Source organism: Gobius niger (genome assembly GCF_951799975.1).
Source record: "Gobius niger genome assembly, chromosome: 6".
Lineage (NCBI taxonomy): Eukaryota > Metazoa > Chordata > Actinopteri > Gobiiformes > Gobiidae > Gobius > Gobius niger.
In genome coordinates this window covers 38,026,901-38,053,527 of record NC_136857.1, presented here as the reverse complement: position 1 = coordinate 38,053,527, position 26,627 = coordinate 38,026,901, and the positions used below count along the sequence as shown (strand labels likewise).

At 43.1% G+C, this 26,627-nt stretch overlaps 3 protein-coding genes across 6 annotated transcripts in view; 2 read left to right on the top strand and 1 right to left on the bottom strand.

The window, feature by feature from the left end:
- The window catches only part of LOC306964228 (uncharacterized protein), a 60,524-nt gene extending 34,426 nt beyond the window's left edge, over nt 1–26,098 (top strand). For all 4 annotated transcript variants that reach the window (XM_079558202.1, XM_079558199.1, XM_079558200.1 and 1 more), the window contains 4 exons: nt 20,002–20,074; nt 21,387–21,662; nt 25,263–25,735; nt 25,875–26,098. In XM_079558202.1, the coding sequence (XP_079414328.1) occupies nt 20,002–20,074; nt 21,387–21,662; nt 25,263–25,735; nt 25,875–26,096 (1,044 nt within the window). In that variant the 3' untranslated portion in view covers nt 26,097–26,098. The remainder of the gene's footprint in view (nt 1–20,001; nt 20,075–21,386; nt 21,663–25,262; nt 25,736–25,874) is intronic.
- On the bottom strand, nt 5,073–7,950 carry LOC306964344 (uncharacterized protein; the record flags this gene model as incomplete). The annotated part of the gene is made up of 2 exons (XM_079558336.1): nt 7,909–7,950; nt 5,073–6,539 (listed from the first exon to the last, which is right to left on the bottom strand). Exon 2 carries the CDS (start codon nt 6,537–6,539, stop codon nt 5,073–5,075), a length of 1,467 nt encoding a protein of 488 aa, XP_079414462.1. The 5' UTR covers nt 7,909–7,950.
- LOC306964343 (uncharacterized protein) lies at nt 13,927–18,084 on the top strand (the record flags this gene model as incomplete). Its single annotated transcript, XM_079558335.1, has 2 exons — nt 13,927–14,323; nt 15,971–18,084. Exons 1-2 carry the CDS (start codon nt 13,972–13,974, stop codon nt 18,082–18,084), a joined length of 2,466 nt encoding a protein of 821 aa, XP_079414461.1. The 5' UTR covers nt 13,927–13,971.
- Nucleotides 26,099–26,627: the final 529 nt, after the last annotated feature.

The window sequence follows — 26,627 nt, the reverse complement described above, 5'->3', positions numbered from 1 at the left end:
AAAGCCAAACTGGAGAAAATGTGCTCGGTTCAGGTGGGAGTTAAGGGGTTAAGTTAAAAGCATAAGATTTCTTCTAAAAGGAATGGGCCACCGTTTTTACATACTGACATATGTAAAAACTAGCTTAGACGAGTTCATTTGTACCTGTCTGGTCTTCCCTCTTTAGTTCCCTCTTTATCCGCTTAGAAAATCCACATGGTTTAATTGTGTGTAATTATACTTTATCGTGTAACACTTCACGTAACCATATTTAAATAGGGAAAACGTGGAAGAGCTTGGTAGCTTCTATCTTCACCTGGTTTGGAGCTATAGAGGAGGAGAGGCTAAATGCTAACGCCGTCTGTGCTGTGTTTACGTGACTGAGGACACGCGTGAAAACCAGATACACATGAACTCGTCTAAGCTCAGGTAAGAACAGATCTCAGTATGGAAAAACGGTGGCCTGTTCCTTTAAATAAACGCAACTCTCTCTAATGGGGTAAATTGACCCAAAAACGTGAATTGAACCTCTGCCCCATAAGAAACAATGAATGACAAATTACAGAACATTTGAAGGCACAATTCTATAGTTTTTGTTTCTTGGTGGCTTTGGGTCTAGTAGAGACAAGCAAAGTAAAGTTAGATATTACATTCAATTATTTGGGATTTTTTTAGATACAAAATGTCATAATCTGCAGAAGGAGCACATGAAAAGAAAATGACTTGTTATAACATTTTTTTGGAATAAAATTGCTAATGGGAAACACTTAATTGTAAAAAAAAAAAAAAAGAGGCTTCATGATAAGTATTAATTTCACCTTTAAATCTGATGGTTCAATTTACCCCAAGATCTGGTTCAACTTCCCCGACTCTGGGGGTAAAATGAGCCGCTGTTTTTAATGCAGGCTATAGTTACCACAGACAATAATGATACGGTCATGCACGAAATAGTTAAGCATCTTTTAAAGGATTTTGTTATTTTTACTACTATTATTATTATTATTATTATTATTAGAATATTCAGACTTAGATGTTCATGAAATGTTCGTTTTTCATCCTATGTTGAAAATCTTGATTAGATTTAGTTTGATTTGTCATGTAAACAATGCAATGATATTGTTAATTCTGTCCTTTGCATGCCTGTCACGATCAGAGGTCGACCGACATATCGGATTTTACAATATTGGCCGATCTATCGCTGATAAAAGCAGATATCTCCAGGACGTCCCATGTTTGTTTGGAAAGAGCTCAGTCAGGGCTTTAAAACGAGTCCTCCCACAACTTCCTGGGCCTCAGGGGGCAGAGTTAGCTACAAGTTTGACTAACGTTCGTTAGATCCACTAAACCCACGTGAATAGAGTTGGGGAATGTGATGTCATACCGCTAAGCATCATGGGATTAGCACCAATAATAAACTAATGGAGATTTTAAAAGTTATAAGAGTTAGTAAGAGTTATTGTTCACTTTTAAACATTTGGACACCACAGTGAGTTAGATGTATTTACTAGCAGTGACTCAGCAGCTAACGGAGCTGTTCACGGCTTTTTATACTGTTTTTAGCTAATGTTAGTCAATGGAAATGTATGCTAACAGCTGCAAAGATGGCGGTTCTCCATGGTAACTGTGGAATTTCCTGAACTCTATATGGGCATGCTGTATGCCATTTTGAAGCACAAAACCTGGGGAATTCCATCGCTACGTTAGTTTTAACCTCCGCTATTGTATTTTTGATCGCCGCGCAAAATGCCACAATTAGCAACAGCATGCTAATGCTAACAGCAGTTTGCTCTAATGCTAACGGCAACCAATCAAGGCTGGGACAGAAACTATGATTGAATGAAATATATGAGCGGAGCATATCGGCATCAGTCCTTAAAGCAGTACTAAGTAACTCTTGCACCTAGAGGCCATAAGTGCAACTGCAGGTGTCGTAGCAAGTTATTAATTGTCTTGGAGAGTAAATACTACACTGACAGGAAAGGCGAAGGGAGAGAGGGATAATGTACATCCAATTATACAATGGAAATAATTGTTTTCACTCAAACTTGGCTGTAAATACTGTTTAAAGTGACGTTAGCCCGCAGTTAGCTTTGCCCGTTAGCATGTTAGCTTCTTCTTCGTGATTCCATTAGTGTGTATTGGTGGCTCCGGACTGGTGGCAGTCAAGTTGCAAACATGTTTTTTACTGGCCAGAGACACCAGGGGGAGATGAAAGACCCTCCAATCATCCCATAAACACTTGTATTACCCCCACAGGGACGACGGAGAGGATTTATTAAGGTAAACACGTCACTTAGTGCTGCTTTAAACATCCCTAAAAATCGGCATTGGCGTCGGCCTTAGAAAAACCCATATTAGTCGACCTCTAGTCACGACACTTGTCCTTGATTTACGGCGATCGACGGCGGAGAAACCGAGACGAGTGAACCGGAGACGAGCTCCAGTTTCTGTTGGTCCAGTTTTTCTTCATTCTTTTTGTGCTTTTGGGAAAGTTCAGTGAGATTTGAAAGAAAAGGTTCTCAACAATAACATGTCACATCAGTTTTTGTAAATATGATTTGAGATTTCAGACTTTTGGTTTTGTCTTTATTTTCTGCTGTTACTGTTCACAGATTAAATGAAATAAACTGTTCTTCCAAACTATGAGCTTTATTTATTTATCCTTGGACACAGTGGGCTGCACAAGTATCTGCCCCTTAATCTTTTCAACATTGTGCCTCGTTTTGGACCAGAAACTAGGGCTGCTCGATTATTGAAAAAATAATAATCACGATTATTTTTGTCATAATTGAAATCACGATTATTAAAACGATTATTTGTTGCCTTTAAAAAAAAGTCTTTACTTTATTTATATATTTATTAATAAAAAAAACTGCTGAATATTTTCTGTTTTCTGTACAGTCATAAAAGTACAAATGATTTCAGGTTTGCCTCGATTAAGGAGAGGTCTCTGTTTCACACCTGCTCCCTGCTGGCCAGCCCTCACACCTGCGCAAGCAAACTGAGCAGCGCGGCCTGATGACATCATCACACAGCGCTGTTTGTTTTTATGTCAGGCAAAAGCAAGCGAAGGGAAAATAATCCCAGCGCCGTGAAATAATGCAAGAAAAAAAAAAGCTTTTTTTTTTTATTATGCTAATTTTTTAATCGTTTAGTGTAATCAAAATCGTAATCGAATTTCGATTAATTGCACAGCCCTACCAGAAACATGAATATATTTAATTTAAACTTCATGTGTATGGTGAAATGTCTAAAAGTTATGTCGCTGTTAAATCACGTGACAAGAACCATTATGAAAGAGTAAATATACATAATTATCTGTCCTGGGAAAGCGCGGTAGATAATCTGGATTCTGCTTAAATGACCCGTGTGCGATTTCCGCTGAGGCTCCTCTCAGTCCGGGATGAGAAAAACTGATAATGCACGTAGAAAGAAAATAATAAAAACATGTTTACGACACATCAGCCGTGCTGGAGAGAGTTCACCTTCACGGGCCTGAACTGGGCTTGGGTTCAATGATACAGTTTGGATCCACAAAAAAAAAGAATCTTATCTTTAGATCCAAGTTTGAATTCTGTCTTCTCCAGTTCAGCTTTACCCAAATCCATAAGGTCCCAGCCAATAGGTCAGAGCAGCGCCTCATTTGAAAGCTAAGACCAACAAAGCTGATCTAAATGGAGCTTTTTCCTCACGTTGTTGCCGCGTTATCGTCCCTTGAGTGACATTTTTTTCCACAGCTTATTTTCAGCGCTTTTTGTCGCTCTTTCGTTGTGTTTTAATCCCTTGTTTTGGCCTAATTCGTGTTGCTATTTGGACATTTTTTTCAGAAGGGATTAAGAGGTTAAAGCAATAAAAACAAATCTCTTCATTTTCGCCCATTTTTTTTACTTATTTTATAGCCCAATGTTTTCCCCTTTTTCTTCCAATTTAAAAAAAAAACAATAACAAATGTTTTTGCCCCAATTATTTCTCATTTTCCCCCTGCATTGTTGCTCATTTTTTTACTATTAATATTTTCCCTGTTCCACCTTGTTTTTATTCCAATTTTTTGCCCAATTTATTTACCATTTTCCCCCAATTTTCCCGCATTTTCCCCCAAATTATCCCCCATTTTTCACACGTATCTTGACACTGGAGATGAACGTGATGTAAATGTGCAGATCAGTTCTGTTTTCTGGTTCTAGATGACGATCGTTTCATTAATATAGGATCGAAAAAGAAGCATCGTTCAAGTATCGATATCGAAAACCAAGTATCGATGTTAAAGTACCAGTATTGAAGAAAATGTCACGTTACCCAGAACTAACCCTGAAGGAGTTTTGACCTCCACGAACAGTAACTCAGTCATAGTGTTCATAAAAACAGGTGAAACTGGGGACAGACCATAACTTTATTGATCTCACAATAAAAACATTCACTTGTTAAGAAACACTCAGGACAAATGTGTAATCAAAGAAGAAGAGAAAAAGGATCATGTACAAACAACTAAGAGAACATAACATCTTTCATTTGCAGTTTAATAGACTGGACTTTGTGGACTGGTTATATTTTTACGATTAAATAAAGATCCAGAGAAATGGAGAGTCATTCAACAGCCCATAAATACTTAAAAACTAACATTAGCTTCATGCTACTTATGCTAGCGTTAGCTTAAGTGCAGGTTGGTTTGGTTTTTTCGCTTCTACTGAACAATCTACTGTGAAAAAAACATCCACATGGACCCGATTTTGACTTGACTTTATTTGTGTGTGATGAAGTATGTTTAAAGTCAGAAAACGGCTAAAAAGAGGGAAAAGGGGAGGAGTGTTGAACAGTTTTCCCCTCGGCCGTCAGACTCATGAACAATAACAAGAGCCAGTAACTCTTCATCACTATGTGTCTGTCCACACTTAGATCCACTGCTGACACTGAACACACCTGCACATCTGTGAACACCATCACGCTGTTGTTTTATGTCAAATTGTTGATCATATTTTACCTTTTATTTTGTTGGTTTTTTCATCTAAATTCTATGTCATATATTTTCTGTTGCACGATTGTCTTGAGAAAAAGGTCTCGTTTGTGAACCTGTTCTCAAACCATGGCAATAAAACCTATTTTAAATCTGATGGATTAAAACCACATGCGATTACACGAGGGGTCAGCCGTGTCGGCCCTGGACTCTGCGCCTGCTCCGTATAGTCTTCTATCATAAATCGTGCCTGCAGACCCTGAGTGGCCGTGGTGCCTGTGCAGTACTCAAAGGTATCGTAATCACCAGAGTCTGGGCCTTTGTTAAACTTCGTTACCCACTGCCACTGCCTGGATAAGTAATCTGTTGTTGATGCCTCACTATCTGCGTACAGCCCAACCCAGGATTTATCAAAAGCATGATCAAAGTGATAAGCTCCAGTTTCTGTACGAGGTTTAAGCAGCCGAAAACAAGCGTAGCCATCTTTTACAAACAGCTGCAGCTTAGTGCCGCCTTTGACTGAAACAGGCTCTGAGATTTTAAATTCTTTGCCTCTGCAAATTTCATCCCCATATCCTCGTAAAGGCGAATTAGCTTTGCGCAGCCTGACCTGAAGGCCCTCATTCAGCAGCACCGCGGTGTCGTAACTGCCTTGACGGCTCCAAATGTTCTTATATTCGAGAGCGTTACCTATGTCGTTCTCATTTCTATAAAGTCCAAGAACGATCCCAGCGTTTATCTGCTCCTCAGTAACATCTCTCCAGGAAATCCTGGCATTTCCGTTATCTCCTGCTTGCACTTCAAGTCCACAATTCTGCCACTCACATCTGATTCTCAAGGCTAAATCCCTTTTCATACGAGCGTTTTCCCTGCGGCAATTCAATAATTTACTGGAAGCTTCTGGGTAAGATTCTGGCATTACAATCAAGTAGAGCAGGCCGAGGCGCGCGTCGCCTCCCAGTGTGTTTCTGAGGTTACTGAGCTGACTGTCCTCAATGTTGTTGTTGAACTGGTCTCGAAGCTGCTCCAGCCTTGGTGAGTTATAGTCGGATGAAAACATTCTGAGCTGCTGGAGCAGGTTGTTGGTTATGATGTAGGTGTGGTCAGGGTCATACTCCGTGCCCAGACTCTTGTTTTGGCTGAAGTGTTGGGTGAGAAACACTTGGCTGACGGGTCGTGAAGTAGAGTTCTGTGTTTTCTCTTCACGGACACACATAATGATGCGATCCATGTTTGGTTCGTCCACCTCAAACTGCATCTCACGAATGGAAACTGGAAATCTCCCAGCAGTCTTCGTATAAAGATTGCCCACGGTAAAGTATTTGGAAAACTCAGGAACTGTGCGCAGCAAACCGTCAAAGTTTCCGTAGGGATGAGAGCCGTACTGCCTCCTCGGGTTAAAGCCGATACACAAAGCATCGTTGTTGTCGAGGGTGACTTCGTTGGCAAACCAGAACAGCAGGATGAGGGCGTGTCGAGGCACGGACTGGTCTTTAAAAACCTCTTTTAAGTCATTGATTGAATTGAGCTCTTTAAAGACTCGCTCACAGCTCACTGAGAGAACGGTCAGCAGACAGAAGACGATGACTCCTCTGGACGTCTTCATCATCTGTGGAGAGAGTCAGACTGTGAGCGACTGGGAGAGTTTCACTTCATCGTCAGAACTGCACGAGCGACAGAAAGCACGTGAACTCAGCATCAGCGACAGGACAGAGTGGACACAGAAGGTCATCTGTCTGAATATGGAGCCGGGGCGGATTCTGGGAGAGAAGCTCTCTCCTCTATAGCTCCAAAACTGGTCAAGATAGAAGCTACCAAGCTCTTCCACGTGTTCCCTATTTAAATAAAGTTACGTGAAGTGTTTTCATGCAAAGTATATTTACACAGAAATGTAACATGTCGATTTTATAAGCAGATAAAAAGGGGGACTATATTGTGAGGCGTAATGATACAGGAGCAAAACGTCCGCGCAGTAACTCCTAAAGACTTCCCCACGCTCACTTCCGTCAATAGAAGCTTGTTTAATTGTGTGTAATTATACTTTGTAGTCGAACACTTCATGTAACCATATTTAAATAGGGAAAACGTAGAAGAGCTTGGTAGCTTCTATCTTGACCTGTTTTGGAGCTATAGAGGAGAGAGGGAGAGGCTAAATGCTAACGCCGTCTGCGCTGTGTTTACGTGATTGAAGGCACGGGGGAAGATCAGACAGGTCCTAAAGAACTCGTCACAGCTCAGGTAAGAACATATCTCAGTATGGAAAAACGGTGGCCTGTTCCTTTAAGTTTCAGGGAAACCAATCTTTTCACCCGCACATTGCTGTAACAATACCACATTTCTTGCTCTAGAATTCTTTTGCTCAAACCTGTGGAGACGTTCGGTGCCCTCACCGGAGCTGTGAAAAATAACTCCATATAAGGCGACAGGAAGGACCTGCTGACCTCGGCCCGAGCTCATCTTCTATCTCTTTGTGAACGTCACATTTTTTCTGATATATGTTTGTAAGAGCGCAGTGAGACGGTGCCGTTTCCCCGGGACGCCCCGTTCGAGCACCGTGTGTATATTGTTAGTAAAGTACAGGGACTTTAGCATTCAGATAACCTGTGTTTAGAAATTGTAATTGTTATAGGGAATAAATCTTCTTTGACTAAAGCTCCTGAATTCTGGCGGTTTCTCCTCAGACCTTGGGATCAACGAACACGCTGGCGAGACCTTTTTGATACTTTAATATTTTAAACTTAACTGTTTAACTGTGTTTAAATTGATCTTACGGAGTCAGACTCTATGTAAACTTAGAGTTTTAATATTTCCTGTGAAATCGCCCACAGCACTCATGACACTCCAGACATTTCCCACCGAAACACAGGACTGGATGAAGATAGAGACATCGAGTGCGTGCAGATTAAGTTAACCAAAAACATATTCTTAATGATTTACAAGTTAAAGTGACCACCAGAAGTGGGTACAGGCAGACTCACCGTTGGATCAGTAGAAGCCGGTTTGGAGACGAGATCTGCAGATGTTCCTCAGTCACAGGCTGAAGATCAGGTGAAATGAAGAGAGAAGAGACCTCTGATCTTATAAGGAAGGGGTCTGCAGCTGTGGGAGGAGCAGGAGGAGCAGGAGGAGGAGGAGGAGGAGGAGCAGGAGGAGGAGCAGGAGCAGGAGGAGCAGGAGGAGGAGCAGGAGGAGCAGGAGCAGGAGGAGGAGCAGGAGGAGGAGCAGGAGGAGCAGGAGCAGGAGCAGGAGCAGGAGGAGGAGGAACTTGGAGTTACTCGCTGTGTTCGAGCTGAGCCAGACAGACGCAGGTTTACAGCCGACTGCAGACTCTCGGTGCCGGCCGACCTGATCAGCCGCTGCATCTCTCCACGGCCCAAGTGCATGATGGGAAACGCCCACCTGTCCTCACGCTCAGGTGATTGGATACGAGTCTGCCCCCTCCTCCTCTCTCCTCTTTAGATCTGAACAAATAAACTATGACTGAAACTATTAAAGTTCTGTATCGCCCCTAAAATAGAGCTCATGTTTGATGCTCTCACAGAACAACTCATGATTTAAAAGGACGTGTTTTATCTCACAAAACAAACAAGTGGGAAAGTTTCCTCTGGTGAAGAATGATGTCTCTGGAGAAAAGGAAACAGAGCAGGAGGTGAAGGACTTTTATTTAGGATAAACTTTAAATGAACGATATCTGAACGAGACGCTGCTGATCTGAGGCTCTCGTTGTCTGCAGGTGGAGGATGGGCTTCAGACTTTTGTCTCCGCCCCCGTTGATCAATAGAAAAGAGAAGTGAAATGAGGAAAGACACTGAATATTTGTCTGAAGAATCAGGATTATGAAGAAATGTTTAACTGTCGTGTCCGTGTGACGTGTTTCACTTAAGAGACGAGGAAAACAACACAGTCAGTACAATTAAGTAACTCCAGTTATAAATGCATTTACATGTTTAAATGAAACATTTTCTCCAGTTTGGCTTTACCCACATGAGAGACAATAGACTAAATGTAACAGAATGACACGAAAATACGAAAGTTCCCGGATCGTCACAAAGGTTTTTGACCGTAGTTCCATTTTAAAGGTACACTGCGAACATTTTGGACTATACTGTTGCCATCAGTACAAAACATGCTCCTGTGTGTTTGCTGTTTCTGCAGTGAGAAATCAAAGAATGGATTTGAATGGGAACCGAACCTGCTTCAGGCAAAACTCATTATTTTCAGTTTTCAGGTTTTGGGCCAAATTAGTCTCTGAAACATACAAGTTTTCACCCGGAAACAGAAAATATGCCTAATCTTCACAAAAACATGTGTAAATATTGCGCTGATTCAATGTTCCCCCATAGACTTATATGGGAGAACACAATTTCAAGGGCCTTTTACTCAAAACACATTTTTCTGTCATTGTGGCGACACTATGTCCACGTCAGTCGGCCTTGGACTGAACATTACTTGGAAGATTTTTTATTATTTAACCCGAACCCGAACCGAGCACATTTTCTCCAGCTTTACCCCAATCCAAAAGCTTCTGGAAAAAAGGTGTGAAAATAGCAACAAAACTGAAACGAAAACAAGGATGAAAATGTGAAAAAAAGTGAGAAAAAATTGACGAAAAAGTGACAAAAAATGTACAAAAAAAATGGCAAAAGTGGACAGAAATTTGACAAAAAAGTGAGAAAAATTTGACGAAAAATTGAGAACAAATGGACGAAAAAGTGATAAGAATTTGACAAAAAAATGCAAAGATTTGACGAAAAAGTGACAAAAAGTCACGGAAATTTGACAAAAATGAGACGACTGCCCAACAAAAAAAGTGATGAAAAACAATCTGATGACGTGAGGAAAAAGATCAATTTAGGTTTGTAGGTCTTAGCTTTCAAATGAGGTGTTACACTGGCCTACAGGATTTGGGTAAAGCTGAACTGGAGAAAATGCTCTCGTTCAGGCGGGAGTTAAGAGGTTAATCCCCATTTATTGAGTTTTGAATGTCAAAAAATAAAAAATAAAAATACATTTTTACAAATTTTTCCACTAAAAAACAGTTTATTTTAAAACTAAAAAAGGAATCCAAAATCCCCTCTGAAAACGTCTTGGTAACTCATTCATCAATAAAATGAAACCATGAATTTGAATGTAGCTCTATCCATTATTCAGATTTCGTCGCCGAAAAGATGGGAAATTTGGGGCATTTTTAGGCATAAAACACCTTGTTCTTATATGAAAAGATAAAATGACAGAAAACTTGCGATGTATTTTTTTTTCTCACATTTATGCCACAGCAACAGTTTCAAATTGATATCTGTACATTTAAATTGTTTCCCTATTCGCCTGCAGTGTCTCGCCTTAACCTCTTAACTCCCGCCTGAACCGAGAGGATCTTTTTCCTCACGTCAGATTTTTTTTCCATCATTTTTTTGTTGGGTATTCAACTCATTTTTGTAACTTTTTTGTCATTTTTTTGTCAAATTTTTATCATATTTTTGTTATTTTTTGTCACATTTTGTCACATTTCTGTCAATTTTTTATCAAATTTTTATCACATTTTTGTCATTTTTTTGCCAATTTTTTATCATTTTTTCGACCATTTTTTGTCAATTTCTTGTAACATTTTTTTGACATTTTTGCCACTTTTTCATCCATTTCTCGTCACTTTTTTGTCACATTTCCATCATTGTTTTTCGTCTCAGTTTTGTCGCTATTTTCCAAAAGCTTTTGGATTGGGGTAAAGCTAAACTGGAGAAAATGTGCTCGGTTCAGGTGGGAGTTAAGGGGTTAAATCTATAATTCTGCTGACTTTAGTCGACATCTCCATGGAGACGAGCTGGAGACGTCCCCACTCCCGGTAAAGTCATGTCATGTCTTAGGAGAGCTGAGCCGCTCACAGAGAAATCACATGTTTGTTTGAGGTATTTTTCAATGCTGAAAATATCTGTCGTAAAATAAAAGCTTGAATTTCAATTTTATTTTTGGGGTAAAATTCTACGCAGTGTAGCTTCAACGAGTGGCAATGATTAACAACATAAATAAATAAAGCCCACAGTTCTGATCTGTGTTTGTGGACCGTCCACAGTTTGTGTATCGATGTGTCCGCACTGGAGACTCTGACGCTTCAATGGAAACATCTCCAGCAGAACTCGAGTCACGACTTCTGGGACAGTTTCTGCAGTAACACTCGTATACCAACACTTTGTACTGTTCAAGATGGAAGGATTGTTGTTGCTACATTTTGCTGCAATTTTCTGGCTGCAATTGTCAGATTTTTCGAGCTCCTCTGGTCGGCTCTGCTGGAGATGTTTCCACTGAAGCGTCAGAGTCTCCAGTGCGGACACATCGACACACAAACTGTGGACGGTCGACAAACACAGGTTATACCAGGGGCGGACTGGCCATGTGTCCATTCTGGAAGAGCACAGAGGGGCCACCGGTCCCGCCTCAACCCAGCTTTACCCAAATCTAAAAGCTAAAAAGAAAAGCATCAAAATAGCAAGAAAAAGGATGAAAAGTCAACAAAAACATGAGAAAAACACGGAAAAAAACCCTACAAAACGTGAGAAAAACACAACAAAAAATGATAGAAAAAATGATTAAAAAAACAACAAAAATATGACAAAAATGTGGCGACGTGACGAAAAGTTTCCATCACTTTTGTAGGTCTTAGCTTTCAAATGAGGCGTTACATTGTTGCTCTCCAGTCGAGAAGCTTTTAGATTTGGGTAAAGCCCAGTATAAAAAAACATGAATCTAAAAGGAGTTCCGTGGAGTATGGTGTGCCACAAGGTTCAATTTTGGGACCATTATTATTTATTATTTATATTCACGATTTTGCTTCTGTTTCCACGACCGCCTTTCCCGCTCTTTTTGCTGATGATGCCAATCAAAAAAACAATAATAAAAAGTCGACCTGAGGGAAAAAGCACTCGTTATTGTTAAGGCGGGGGGTCAGAGGTTAAAATATGTATTTGTGGAAGTCACAATTACGCTGATTTGGGCCAGGCTGGTCAGAGTCCAGGGCTGGTTTTCAGTCCCAGTCCGGCCCTGGATCAGAACTGTGGGTTTTGTTTATTTATGTTGTTAATCATTGCCACTCGTTAAAATGGAACTACGGTCAAAAACCTTTGAGCAAAAGCACCTTTATGACATTATTAACGTTGGTGGGACGTTGTAGGTTTTATCTGATCTTCTACTGATGGTCTCTCATGATGCTGTGCTTCCTTTGGGACAGTAATAAAGTTGGACCTTGATTTTGTTCAACTAAAACTAGGCTTTTGACAAACCCAGTTTCAGTAGACATATTGACAAATATATTAAAAGTGAATGAGAGAACATCACACTAATGTAACCTTTTGTTGACGATGGGGTCATGTGTTCGTGTAGCAGGACTGAGTCAGATGTATTTTGAAGATACGGTAAGATAAGCCTTTATTGATCTCACAATGGAGAAATGTACTGGTTACATTCAGCTCAGGGGGAGCAAATAGGCAGGAAATGTGAGGAAAAATAAACAAAAAACAAAGAAATAGTAAAATGGTGGTTTCTTATGTACGATGACTACCAAGGACTCTGTGGGGACAAAACGTATAAACAGTAAATAATAAATAAACAGACTATAACAAAAAAAGCTATAGTCAGTGTTAGCAGTGCAGGTTTAATCATAGAGCAAGTGCTGATAAAGTGACGCAGGGAAGTGATTTAAACACAGGGATTATTGTGTGTGTTTTGTAAAGGGGTTATTGCACATGTGACTTTCCAGTCTTGTTGACTGACAGCAGTGGGGATGAAGGCCTTAAATTAAACAAATGTTGATTAAATATGAAAAAATACATTTAAAGCATAGAAGGAATGTTGAGTCACACAGCACTGCAAAAAAAAAGTGTAACATTAGAGGCCGGGACGCTTCACTTTTACTACTATTGCAGTCGTTTAGACAGAATTAATACAATTTTCAATCATATATCCTACATTTGCAAATAGGTCAACGTGTGCTTAACCTCTGAACTCCCGCCTGAACCGAGAGGATCTTTTTCCTCACGTCATCAGATTTTTTTTTCCATCATTTTTTTGTTGGGTATTCAACTCATTTTTGTAACTTTTTTGTCACATTTTTGTCCTTTTTTCGTCAATTTTTTTTGACAAATTTTGGTCATTTTTTTGTCAATTTTTAGTTAATTTTTTGTCTTTTTTTTTGTCATTTTGTCACATTTTGTCATTTTTTTGGTCAAATTTTTATCAATTTTTTATCAAATTTTCGTCAAATTTTTTTATCACTTTTTGTCATTTTTTATCACTTTTTTGTCTTTTTTTGGTCACTTTTTTGTCTTTTTTTGGTCACATTTTTGTCATTTTTTGTCACATTTTTGTCATTTTTTGTCACTTTTTTGTCATTTTTTTGTAACATTTTTGTCATTTTTTTGTCACATTTTTGTCATTTTTTGTCACATTTTTATCACTTTTTTTTTATCACATTTTTGTCTAATTTTTGTAATTTTTTTGTCATATTTTGTCAAATTTTTTGTCAATTTCTTGTGACATTTTTTGTGACTTTTTTGCCACTTTTTCATCAATTCTTCGTCACTTTTTTGTCAACGTTTTCTCACTTTTTTGTCACATTTCCATCATTGTTTTCGTCTCAGTTTTGTTGCTATTTTCACAGCTTTTCCCCCCAGAAGCTTTTGGATTGGGGTAAAGCCAAACTGGAGAAAATGTGCTCGGTTCAGGTGGGAGTTAAGGGGTTAATGAGAAAATGTATTCCCAGTTTAATTTGAATGCTTTTACATAAAATTCCCTTGGGACATGAGGTTAAAATGTGCCGCATTCATTCGGGTCGGGCTGGTCAGAGTCAGGGCCGTTTTTCAGTCCCGGTCCAGACCTGGGGGAAAAGGGGTCCAAAAAAAGGCATTTCTGTCATTTCTTTGGTCTGCCTACTGGACCCCGGCTCGTGACCGGAAGTGGGCGTGACTGTTGAGCTCTTGCTTCTTTACTTACTCGTCATAACAATCATTTAACGAGCGACAGTTGTTCTTACATCACTTCAACTCGGGTTATGGATGTTAAACACGTCTGAGTTTGTTGAAAAACGGAGCGACGGCGTTTCACGGACGGATTTCACTTCCGCATCGGATCGTGCGGCGACAAGAAGTTTGTGCCTTTGTTTGTTTCCGGGTTGTAGCTCGACGGGGCTAAAGCTAACGCGGGCTGTGAACATGTCCAGAAGCAGCGGGAGACTGAGGGCTCTGGTGACGGAGCGGCTGAGCGCGGCGGCGGAGGAGATCTTCCGCCTGGTGGAGAGGACCATAGCGGAGTACGAGGAGGAGCTGTGCCGCTCCAAAGAGGAGAACCAGAGGAGGCAGCAGCTCCTGGAGGAGGTGCTGAGTCCGCAGGTCCGGCTCCACAGATTAGGTGAGAGCGCCTCATCTATTTACCTCTACATATTAACTGCTTCAGATGCCCTTCCCTCCTGCAGAGCTCCTGGGGGGGTTTGGCTGAGCAGCCGCGGGGCAGGTTCACTGGTCCTCGCGTGAAAACGAAGGCCTCAAATGTCTTTAACTTCTTAACCCCTTAACTCCCACCTGAACCGAGCACATTTTCCCCAGTTTGGCTTTACCCCAATCCAAAAGCTTCAAAAAAAAGGTGTGAAAATAGTGACAGAACTGAGACAAAAACAATGATGAAGATGTGATAAAAAAGTGAGAAAACTTTGACCAAAAATGTGACGGAAAAATGACAAAAATGCGACAAAAATGTGACGAAAAAATGACAAAATTGTGACGAAAAAATGACAAAATTGTGACGAAAAAATGACAAAAATGCGACAAAAATGTGACGAAAAAATGACAAAAATGTGACGAAAAAATGACAAAAATGTGACGAAAAAATGACAAAATTGTGACGAAAAAATGACAAAAATGCGACAAAAATGTGACGAAAAAATGACAAAAATGTGACGAAAAAATGACAAAATTGTGACAAAAATGCGACGAAAAAATGACAAAAATGTGACGAAAAAATGACAAATGTGACAAAAATGAAATTAAAAAAGACAAAAAATTACAATAAAATGACAAAAAAGCTACAAAATGAGTTGAATACCCCCCCCCCCCCCAAAATAAAGATGGAAAAAATCTGATGACGTGAGGAAAAAGATCCATTTAGATGAGTTTTGTAGATCTTAGCTTTCAAATGAGGTGTTACACTGGCCTACAGGATTTGGGTAAATCCAAACTGGTGAAAATGCTCTCGGTTCAGGCGGGAGTTAAGATGTCGACCCCCGCCGGAACCGAGCACATTTTCTCCAGTTCGGCTTTACCTAAATCTAAAAGCTTCTTGATCAAAGCGTCAAAACAGTGACGAAAACGAGGGTGAAAATACAACAGAAGAGCGACAACAAAAGGACGACAAAAACACGATTGAAAAGAGATGAGGAGGCAAAAAAAGAGCCACAAAAGAGCCACAGAAACAGCAACAATACCTTTTAGATTTGGGTGAAGCTGAACTGGGGAAAATGTGCTCTGTTAAAGGGGAGGTTAAAAGGTTGACTACATTTATTTTCCGAATCTAGAAGATCTTTGATCAAACTAGCTTGGATTTCTCAGGAACCAAGAATAAAAGTGTCTCAGCTTTCAAACGAGCCACAGCCTGTGTCCATGGCTATAACATTGAATACGCTGTGGTGCTACAAACATCATGAAAAATGGCCTGGATTGTTAAACATTGATTGAAGACTTTAACAGGATGTTTCTCAGTCGTCCTTGGACCGATTTTAACCGTTTAAAAACTCAGAGAAATGTTCAAATCTCAACTGTTTCGATCTTTCCATGGGAAGGTTTTCCGTTTTTGACACTCGATGTGTTAACGACGTCAATGTTAAAACATGATCCAGAAGTTTTGTTGAAATTTGTATTTTATTTTAATTGTTTCAGAAACGTTTTTGTCCAATAATTGTAGTAAATATCGGCTGCAGCTCAGTGAAATAAAGTAACAATATTAAATGGGCTCCTCCCTCATCAGGCCTATGTAGTAAACTGTTTACTTTGTTTTCACCCTCAGATTTAAAGCCTCCTGCAGCAGATCCAGGTGATGATGATGATGACGGTGGTGATGACGATGCTGATAAGGAAGAAGAAGAGAAGGAGGAAGAGGAAGCTCCGGCAGTGAAGCAGGAACCCGCCGACTGCCCCAGAATCTGCCCTGAAATCAAAGAAGAGCCCAACCTGTGGGCGCCGGAGTTGGCGCTCACTCCTGATCTGGGATTCTCCCAAATCAAACCCGAGATGTTCATGGCAAACTTCAGCTGGCAGCCGCCCATTGACGACGAGCCAGAGGCCGAGCACGCAGACTCTCACCAGGAGGTGAAGACCGTGGAAAACCCTTCACAGGAAAGTCCGGTGGTCCAGGGTTTGGATCTGCAGAGAGGCGTCCCTGCTCCGGCAGCAGACGGCGAGGGCTCGGCGATGATCCCCTGTCAGATCTGTGGGAAGCTATGGCGCAGTTACTCAGCCTTACGGCGCCACATGAACATCCACTTCCTGAGGAAGGTCTACGAGTGTCCGATCTGCGAGCGCAGGTTCCCGCGCGAGGACTCGCTGAAGTGCCACCTGGCCCTGCACACGGGGGAGGTGTCGGCCCAGTGTCGGATCTGCCGGAAGGGCTTCGCGCGGAAGAGTTCGCTAACGCTGCACATGGCCACGCACAACAAGGTCAAACCATTCAGGTGCTCCGTCTGCAGCAAGCGCTTCACGCAGAAGGGCAACCTGAAGGTGCACATGATGTCACACACCGGGGAGAGGCCTTTCAGGTGTCCACACTGCGCCTGCGCATACATGCGGAGGGAGCGGCTGCAGAAGCACCTGCTGGAGCACGCAGATGCAAGGCTGATGCACGCAGACCTCACGCTAATGCATGCAGATGCCAGGCTGACACACGCAGACCTCACGCTACCACACGCAGACCTCACGCTGATGCACGCAGACGGCAGGCTGACACACGCAGACCTCACGCTACCACACGCAGACAGCCGGCTGATGAACGCAAACACCATGCTTCCACATGCAGACGCCACGCTGACGCACGCAGACAGCCGGCTGATGCACGCAAACACCAGGCTTCCACCCACAGACGGCAGGCTGATGAACGCAGACCTCACGCTACCACACGCAGACGGCAGGCTGATGCACGCAAACACCAGGCTTCCACACGCAGACACCAGGCTTCCACACGCAGATGCCAGGCTTCCACACGCAGACGCCAGGCTGACACACGCAGACGGCAGGCTTCCACACGCAGACGGCGCGCTGACACACGCAGACGGCAGGCTTCCACACGCAGACGGCAGGCTTCCACACGCAGACGCCAGGCTTCCACACGCAGACGCCAGGCTTCCACACGCAGACGCCAGGCTTCCACACGCAGACGCCAGGCTTCCATACGCAGACGCCAGGCTTCCACACGCAGACGCCAGGCTTCCACACGCAGACACCAGACTTCCACACGCAAACACCACGCTGACACACGCAGACACCAGGCTTCCACACGCAGATGCCACGCTGACACACGCAGACAGCAGGCTGATGCACGCAGACGCCAGGATTCCACACGCAGACACCAGACTTCCACACGCAGATGCCACGCTGACACACGCAGACAGCAGGCTGATGCACGCAGACGCCAGGATTCCACACGCAGACACCAGACTTCCACACGCAAACACCCCGCTGACACACGCAGACACCAGGCTTCCACACGCAGATGCCACGCTGACACATGCAGACACCACGCTGACACACGCAGACGCCACGCTGACACACGCAGACAGCAGGCTGACGCACGCAGACGCCAGGCTTCCACACGCAGACGCCAGGCTTCCACACGCAGACGCCAGGCTTCCACACGCAGACGCCAGGCTTCCACACGCAGACGCCAGGCTTCCACACGCAGACGCCAGGCTTCCACACGCAGACGCCAGGCTTCCACACGCAGACGCCAGGCTTCCACACGCAGACAGCAGGCTTCCACACGCAGACGCCACGCTGACACACGCAGACCTCACGCTACCACACGCAGACACCACGCTATACACAAACGCCAACCTGTCGCATGTAAACGCCACACTATACACAAATGTCACGCACTCACACACAAACGCACTAGAGCCACAAATGTGACGGTGAAACAACGGAAAAACCAAGAACATGTTTACAATCGGGAAACGAACAATGACCAACACCGGTGGGTAAAGTTAAAGGGGCTGTAGCTGTGTGTACGCACAGTGACTGGGCCTTTAACGGTTGGATATGTATCGTTTATTTGTGGGGACTGTAAAGTGTGAGTGAGTGGCTGGTGATGGTCGGAGGACGTGTTGCCAGGTTCAAACCCGCCCCCAAAAAGTCATTATCGGACGTTATTATCGGACTTCTGGGCCCCTGGTTGAACTTCACAGAGCCCACGTGCTCCTGCGATGCTGAGAACCCGCCCTCTCTGCCTCTCTGACTGAAAACGCTGCTTTACTCGCCTTGGATTTGAGATCTTGTCTTTCGAAATAGTGATGTTTACCAAGAAATAAGCTAAAAAAAAAAACTGGACTGAATGAATAATGGCATGAAATTGTAAAGTGACTTTGAGCTGTATGTTTTATTATTGTTTTTATTACCATTATACAGCTGTGCAACATTGTTTGTCGTCTGCTTCTGGCGCCCGGGGCCGTCTCCAGATGTGGGTGTGGGGGTTTTTCTACAATTTCCGATGGCCGTGATTGAAGGGCAAAAATTCCGCACCTGCTGCTAAAAAAAACGATTATTTACTAAAGTCGGTTCTTCCGGGGTTAGCATAGCTGCGTTAGCATTTATCTCCTCTAACCCGGACGTAACGATTTTGCTAAATCTGACTTTTATAGCAGTAGGTTCAGCATGTTTGGCTCATGGCTCTGATAAATAAGTCTGTTCAGTAACTCTCTGTTGAGTTTCACAAATACTGATTGTGGTTTTAAAGAGTTTTTTGTCGTTTCTCGCACATCTGTGAACCCGGAAGTCGAGCTGTGACGTCACCGCTGAACACACGTATTTTGTAAAAAGGAAGATCGTGGTTTTCCGAAGAGCGGAGACAAAGACCGAAGGAACAAGGCGTCATTAGCAACTGCTCCCATTGTTTCACCGAGTACGGCGTGAATGAATGATGACGACAGTGCAGCGCGTGAGAAACTTGGTAACACAGGCTTGTAAAGCGCAATACAAGTGTAAAGCATTATCATTATTATCATTATTATTATTATTAATTAGAGGTTGACCCATGTAACAGCTGATGTAATGCCGAAAAAAGCCAATATCTCTGTTTATTTTATTTAGAAGCCTTTTTCAACAAGTTCATATACTCTGGTAATGCCAAACTGGAGAAAATGTGCTCAGTTATCGCGGGAGTTAAGAGGGTAAGATAGTTTTATGACTTGAGTCCAAGTTTACGAGACTAAACAATGAATAAATTCGTACATTAGACTTCTCATGAGAGCATCAGAGAGTACATAGTATTACTTTTATTATTATCATATTTTTTACTATTATTATTTTATATTATTATTATTATTGTTATTATTATTTTTATTATTATTATGATTATTGTTATTAACTAATTTATTTATTTTGATTTCTACTTGAATAAAATGATTTACGTTTGTTTCGCTTCCGGAAGTGTAGTGGCCGCTCTGGTCCACACGGGGTGCACGCGCAGCGGGACTAACGTCTGTCCGCCTCACGTTCGTTTCGCTTTTTCAACCCTTTGTGAATAAATATCGACATTTATCACTGAAACTGAAGGAGAGCGGGATCTGTTCACCGCCTGAGAGGAGTTTCACTGGATTAAAGCTCCTAAAACCCGCGCTTCAGGCGGAGAGTTCCCCCGGCGTTAGCTTCCGGTTAGCTCCGGTGCTAAAGCTAAAGCTAATGCTAAAAACAAGACTGAAAATGTCCAGAAGGAGCCAGACTCTGAGAGCTCTGGTGACGGAGCGGCTGAGCGCGGCCGCGGAGGAGATCTTTGAGCTGGTGGAGAGGACCATAGCGGAGTATGAGGAGGAACTGTGCCGCTCCAAAGAGGAGAACCAGAGGAGACAGGAGGTCCTGGAGGAGGCGCTGAAGCCGCGCACCGGAGCAGGAGAGACGGGTCTGGGTTCGTAAATGACGCTTTCTTTGTTTAAAAGTTAAAACATGTACAATGTGGGTTGGTCTGATCCACTGATTCCCAAATGTGGCCCCAGACCCATCAAAGCGTGTCTGCTAAAAGAGTTTTGACTTTTAATACTAAAAGCAAAAACTATATTATTATTATCATTTTTTTACTACTATTATCATTCCTATTTTTTCTTTTTCCACATTTTTTTCTGCAATTTCCCCCAAAATTCTTCCTGATTTCCCACTTTTTTGGTGAACAAGAAAGAGGGACATTTTTATTGATATAGTTTTCCAACAGGAAGTCACTTGGAAAGTGTTAAATTAAAAACATTAAAGGGATATTTCAGGATTTTGACGTAGGGCCTAGAGCTGGGCGATTTCCCCCCAAAAAGGGATATTTCAGAATTTCAGAATCTGCATTTCACCCCCGCATTTAAAGGAATAGGCCACCGTTTTTCCATACTGAGATCTGTTCTTATCTAGACGAGTTCATGTGTACCTGTCTGGTCTTCACGTGTGTCCTCAGTCACGTAAACACAGACGGCGTTAGCATTTAGCCTCTCCTCCTCTCTAGCTCCAAACCAGGTGAAGATAGAAGCTACCAAGCTCGTTACTAGACCAATACCAAACCCTTTCTCTAACTGAAAAGTCACTGAGCAACAAAGATTGTTAAACATCCAAATTATTTATACTGTTTTTGGATTAAGCAATAAAACAACAACAAATCCTGAGGTACATTTGTACAGCAGGACCTTCTTCCTCTTAAGAGAGGGCAGAGAGGTAAAATACAAATAAATACATACATTAAAAAAAAATTGGGGGGGGAAAATATGAATCGATTTGACCAACTCAATTTTTAAATCAAATATATTTGACATTTCCTAGTTCTCCAGAGTGTTGCTGATTTCTGGAGATATTTATTTTTTGTAATTCATGCAGTTCTTATGTTTGAAGAGTTTCGTGGCGCTAGGCTAGTGCTAGGCTAGTGCATTTCTATGGTATCAGCTAGCCTGCATTAAAAACAGTGTGACCCGCTCCACAGAGCACCTGAGGCAAATCACTTATAACACCAGACTAACCATATAAATGTCTGTGTCCATAGAATCATGTTTGGAAAATAACTGACCTGCATCACATGAATGATCGCAACTACAAAGAAAAAAAAATCTCCAGAAATCAGCAACACTCTGGATAACGAGGAAACGAGGCCCTATGTCAAAAATCCTGAAATATCCCTTTAAAGCATTAAAAACAGATAATTCATCATTCACAGTATTTACAAAGTTTTAATGATGTGTTTGTGTCTTTAGGTGTTAAGACAAAAGAGGAGGAAGAAGAAGAGGAGGCTGCCCTCAGTCTGAAACAGGAGAGCGAGGAGTTTATCTTAGTCAAAAGTCCGTGCTCTTCGTGGGAACATCAGCACTTTTCAGATCCTGACGACCATAAACCAGGACTCGGCGAGAGCTTCTTCGACGCTGAAAACTCTGACGAGGCGGATCCGCCCGACTTTTACCCACAGAATGAGCTGCGATGTTTGGAAACGTCCGGAGACAAACTTTCACCTGGAAGCAGCGACATAACTGGAGGTGAGCAATATATCGACTACATCAGAGTCCTGAATTAAACTTATGAGGATTTTTAAGCCTTTGTTAAATCCAATAATAATGTAACACTGTATATGTTTGTGCGCTAGATTAGGGTTATGAGTTTATGACTGTACTCAGAAGATGAGGTTGTTCATGGAGCTTGTGGAGTATGAGTGACAAAAGACCAATATGGTTTCAATAAAGTATATTAATCATGTAAAGGAACAGGATATGAAGAAGAAGATTTTAATTTTTTATATTATTTTATATATTTTTATAGCACCTTTCACAGACATCACAAAGTTACAAAGTGCTTTTTACATTCATTCATTCTCAAAAGTTCAATTCATCTTAAATTTAGTGGACTAAATCTCGGCTAAAGTTAAATTACATTTACGTGAAAACACTAAGGTCTCATTCACAGCCCCTTCTTGATCCGTTCGTTTGAGGTGTTGTGAACGCGCAGATGGACTCTGATCCGGGCCAAAGAAACGAACCCTGGTCCGGCTGAAAACGTGGGTCTCGGTTCAAACGAACTCTGAAGCGGATCAGCCAGAGAGCGGAACAAAAGCAGGAAGTGAAAGTTGTAGGACGTTGTGCGTTACAAACAAGTAACACAAAGACAGAACAGAGCGGAGACGATCACCACATTCATTACTGAATGTAAATGAAAACACTTGTGCAGAGACGTTAGAGCGAACAGTTAACGACTCGTAAATATGAGACATGAGCAGCGCCAGAGTCAGAGAGCAAAGCCCTGATCAGATCATGTTTACTACCTTTACTACCTTTACTACCTTCACTACCTTCACTACCTTCACTACCTTTACTACCTTTACTACCTTCACTACCTTCACTACCTTCACTACCTTCACTACCTTCACTACCTTTACTACCTTTACTACCTTTACTACCTTCACTACCTTCACTACCTTCACTACCTTCACTACCTTTACTACCTTTACTACCTTTACTACCTTTACTACCTTTACTACCTTCACTACCTTTACTACCTTCACTACCTTCACTACCTTCACTACCTTCACTACCTTCACTACCTTCACTACCTTTACTACCTTTACTACCTTCACTACCTTCACTACCTTTACTACCTTTACTACCTTTACTACCTTCATTACCTTTACTACCTTCACTACCTTCACTACCTTCACTACCTTCACTACCTTTACTACCTTCACTACCTTCACTACCTTCACTACCTTTACTACCTTTACTACCTTCACTACCTTCACTACCTTTACTACCTTTACTACCTTCACTACCTTCACTACCTTTACTACCTTTACTACCTTAATACCTTCACTACCTTTACTACCTTAATACCTTTGCTACCTTGGCTACCTTGACCACCTTGACCACCTTGGCTACCTTGACTACCTTCGCTACCTTGACTACCTTGACTACCTTGGCTACCTTGGCTACCTTGGCTACCTTGACTACCTTGGCTACCTTGGCTACCTTCGCTACCTTGACCACCTTGGCTACCTTGACTACCTTGGCTACCTTGGCTACCTTGACCACCTTGGCTACCTTCGCTACCTTGGCTACCTTGGCTACCTTGGCTACCTTGGCTACCTTGGCTACCTTGACTACCTTGGCTACCTTGGCTACCTTGGCTACCTTGGCTACCTTGACTACCTTGGCTACCTTGGCTACCTTGGCTACCTTGACTACCTTGGCTACCTTGGCTACCTTGACTACCTTGACCACCTTGGCTACCTTGGCTACCTTGGCTACCTTGACTACCTTGACTACCTTGACCACCTTGGCTACCTTGGCTACCTTGACTACCTTCACTACCTTTACTACCTTTACTACCTTTTCTACCTTTACTACCTTTGATACCTTCGCTACCTTGGCTACCTTGACCACCTTGGCCACCTTGGCTACCTTCACTACCTTTACTACCTTTACTACCTTTGCTACCTTCGCTACCTTGACTACCTTGACTACCTTGACTACCTTGGCTACCTTGACTACCTTGGCTACCTTGGCTACCTTGACTACCTTGGCTACCTTGGCTACCTTGACTACCTTGACTACCTTGACTACCTTGGCTACCTTGACTACCTTGACTACCTTGGCTACCTTGGCTACCTTCACTACCTTTGCTACCTTTACTACCTTTGATACCTTCGCTACCTTCGCTACCTTGACTACCTTGGCTACCTTGGCTACCTTGACTACCTTGACTACCTTGGCTACCTTGACTACCTTGGCTACCTTGGCTACCTTGGCTACCTTGGCTACCTTGGCTACCTTGGCTACCTTTACTACCTTCACTACCTTCACTACCTTCACTACCTTCACTACCTTCACTACCTTGACTACATTGGCTACCTTGACTACCTTGACTACCTTGGCTACCTTGACTACCTTGGCTACCTTGGCTACCTTGGCTACCTTGGCTACCTTGGCTACCTTGGCTACCTTGGCTACCTTTACTACCTTTACTACCTTCACTACCTTCACTACCTTCACTACCTTGACTACATTGGCTACCTTGACTACCTTTACTACCTTTACTACCTTCACTACCTTTACTACCTTTACTACCTTCACTACCTTCACTACCTTTACTACCTTAATACCTTGGCTACCTTGGCTACCTTCACTACCTTCACTACCTTCACTACCTTTACTACCTTTACTACTACTGTTCTGAGCGTAGTCAGTCACTGTCATATTAAAGGGACTATACGGAGTTTAGAAATGTTAAGATCATGTATTTTCCTCCCCCTACATGTTCCTACATGTCAGGGTTGCCAGGTCTGGGCAGCCAAACCCGCCCAAAAATATCTGAAAACCGCGGAAAACCCGCGGACATACGGCGCGGCTGGAATTTTCAATATTGTTTACTAGTGAACAGAGCCCATGTGCTCCTACGATGACCCTACTCCCCTCCCTTATTGAAAGAGCAGCTTACAGAGCCTTGGATTTGCCTTCGAAATAGTGATTTTGATCAATTCAACATTGATTACAGAAAGGCAAAAAAACGCGGACAGTTTTTTTCACCCGCGGAATGGCTTTAAAAAACGCCCAATTCCGCGGTTTAACCGCGGACCTGGCAACCCTGCTACATGTCCTCATGTGTAGAATGAGCTCAGACCTGTTCACCACAACTGCCTCTAAAACCCTGCACTGTCACTCAGAAACTTGTTCAGGTCAGAAGTGCCGTCATGCACGAGCTTAATATAGAAACTGCAGTTACACGTATGACCTGAGGTGGCAGTAGTGAGTATAAAATGGCCAACTTTCATCTAGCCCCTTTAAAAAGTGCGTAAAGAAAAACCAACACAGTCACAGTCTGATCCAGGTCTGATCCAGCTCCATTTTGTAAACAAAAGACGGAACAGGAAGTGGAGTTTAATCGACCAGTCAGAGAAGCGTGTTTCTTGCTCACTGTTTTTCCTGTAGAAGGTTTTCATACAGCGCCCCCACAGGCTGCAGAGGAGCTCTGCATGTAGAATGTTGTTTAGATAAAAGAGGTGTGAACGTGAACCGCACCATATTTCTGACGTTCGTCATCGAGAAAGTCCCAAAAACATTGCAACGTAAATTTGTGTCTTTTTTGCCCAGGCTTAGACGTGACGCAAAGAGGCGCCCGCCCGCTGAAACAATGTGCCGTCTGCGGGAAGATCTTCGGCGACTTGAAGAGGCACATGGTCGTCCACACGGGGGAGAAACCTTTCAGCTGCTCCGTGTGCGGGAAGCGCTTCACCCGAAAGGGCTCGCTGCAGAGCCACACGGCCGTGCACCGCGGAGACACGCCCTACAGGTGCTCCGTGTGCGGGAAGATGTTCTCGCAGAGGGGCCACCTGCTCACGCACGCCGCCATGCACTCGGGCGAGAAACCCTTCAGCTGCTCCGTGTGCCACGCCCACTTCTCCTCCAAGGCACAGCTGGTCAGGCACACGCGAGTGCACACGGGCGTCCGGCCTTTCAGCTGCCCCCTCTGCACCAGGGGCTTCACGAGGAGCGAGCACCTGAAGAGGCACGTCCAGACTCACACCGAGGTCCAGGCTCTCACCGAGGTCCAGGCTCACACCGAGGTCCAGGCTCACACCGAGGTCCAGAGTCACACCGAGGTCCAGGACGGAGCGCTGAGTCAGGGAAACGCTTCAGAATAAAAGACTTTAGCATCTGAAGAGGCACGTCCAGGCTCTCACCGAGGTCCAGGCTCTCACCGAGGTCCAGACTCACACCGAGGTCCAGACTCACACCGAGGTCCAGACTCACACCGAGGTCCAGACTCACACCGAGGTCCAGAGTCACACCGAGGTCCAGAGTCACACCGAGGTCCAGAGTCACACCGAGGTCCAGACTCACACCGAGGTCCAGGCTCTCACCGAGGTCCAGGCTCACACCGAGGTCCAGGACGGAGCGCTGAGTCAGGGAAACGCTTCAGAATAAAAGACTTTCGACATTTGAACTGTTCCCTCTTCACTGTGTTTTGAGCCGTTTACATTTGTGATCTTTGAATCAGGTTTTGTTGATTCCATTTTAGAACTTGTGTCTCCCAAAGTGAAGACAATATTCCGATGAAAGGACTTTCAGCCGTCAGATGAACGTGGCAGGTGTGTGAATCCACTCACTTCCAAATAATGGTCAGAGAAACCATTTGGACGTTTCTTTCCAGGGTGGCGTCTGTCCTGGTGAGTTGAATCGGCTGTCAGGGGAGAGTGGAGCCAGTCGTTAAGCTGAACCACCCATTATCATTCAAAAAGAAAGGTTCAGGTTTGAGCACATCTGTAATTGAAGCCGCCATTTTGTTTGCACACCTTGTTTTGCAGATCGAGGTTCAATAAGTTTAACTCCTCCCCACTCAGTTTCAAGCATCGTTGTACAAGTTATTCTTACTATTGTGCACTCTTTGTTTTGTTCTGCTCTGTTTGCTCGAAATAAAATGAATGAATGAATCCACGTGTAGCAGGAAAGGCTGTG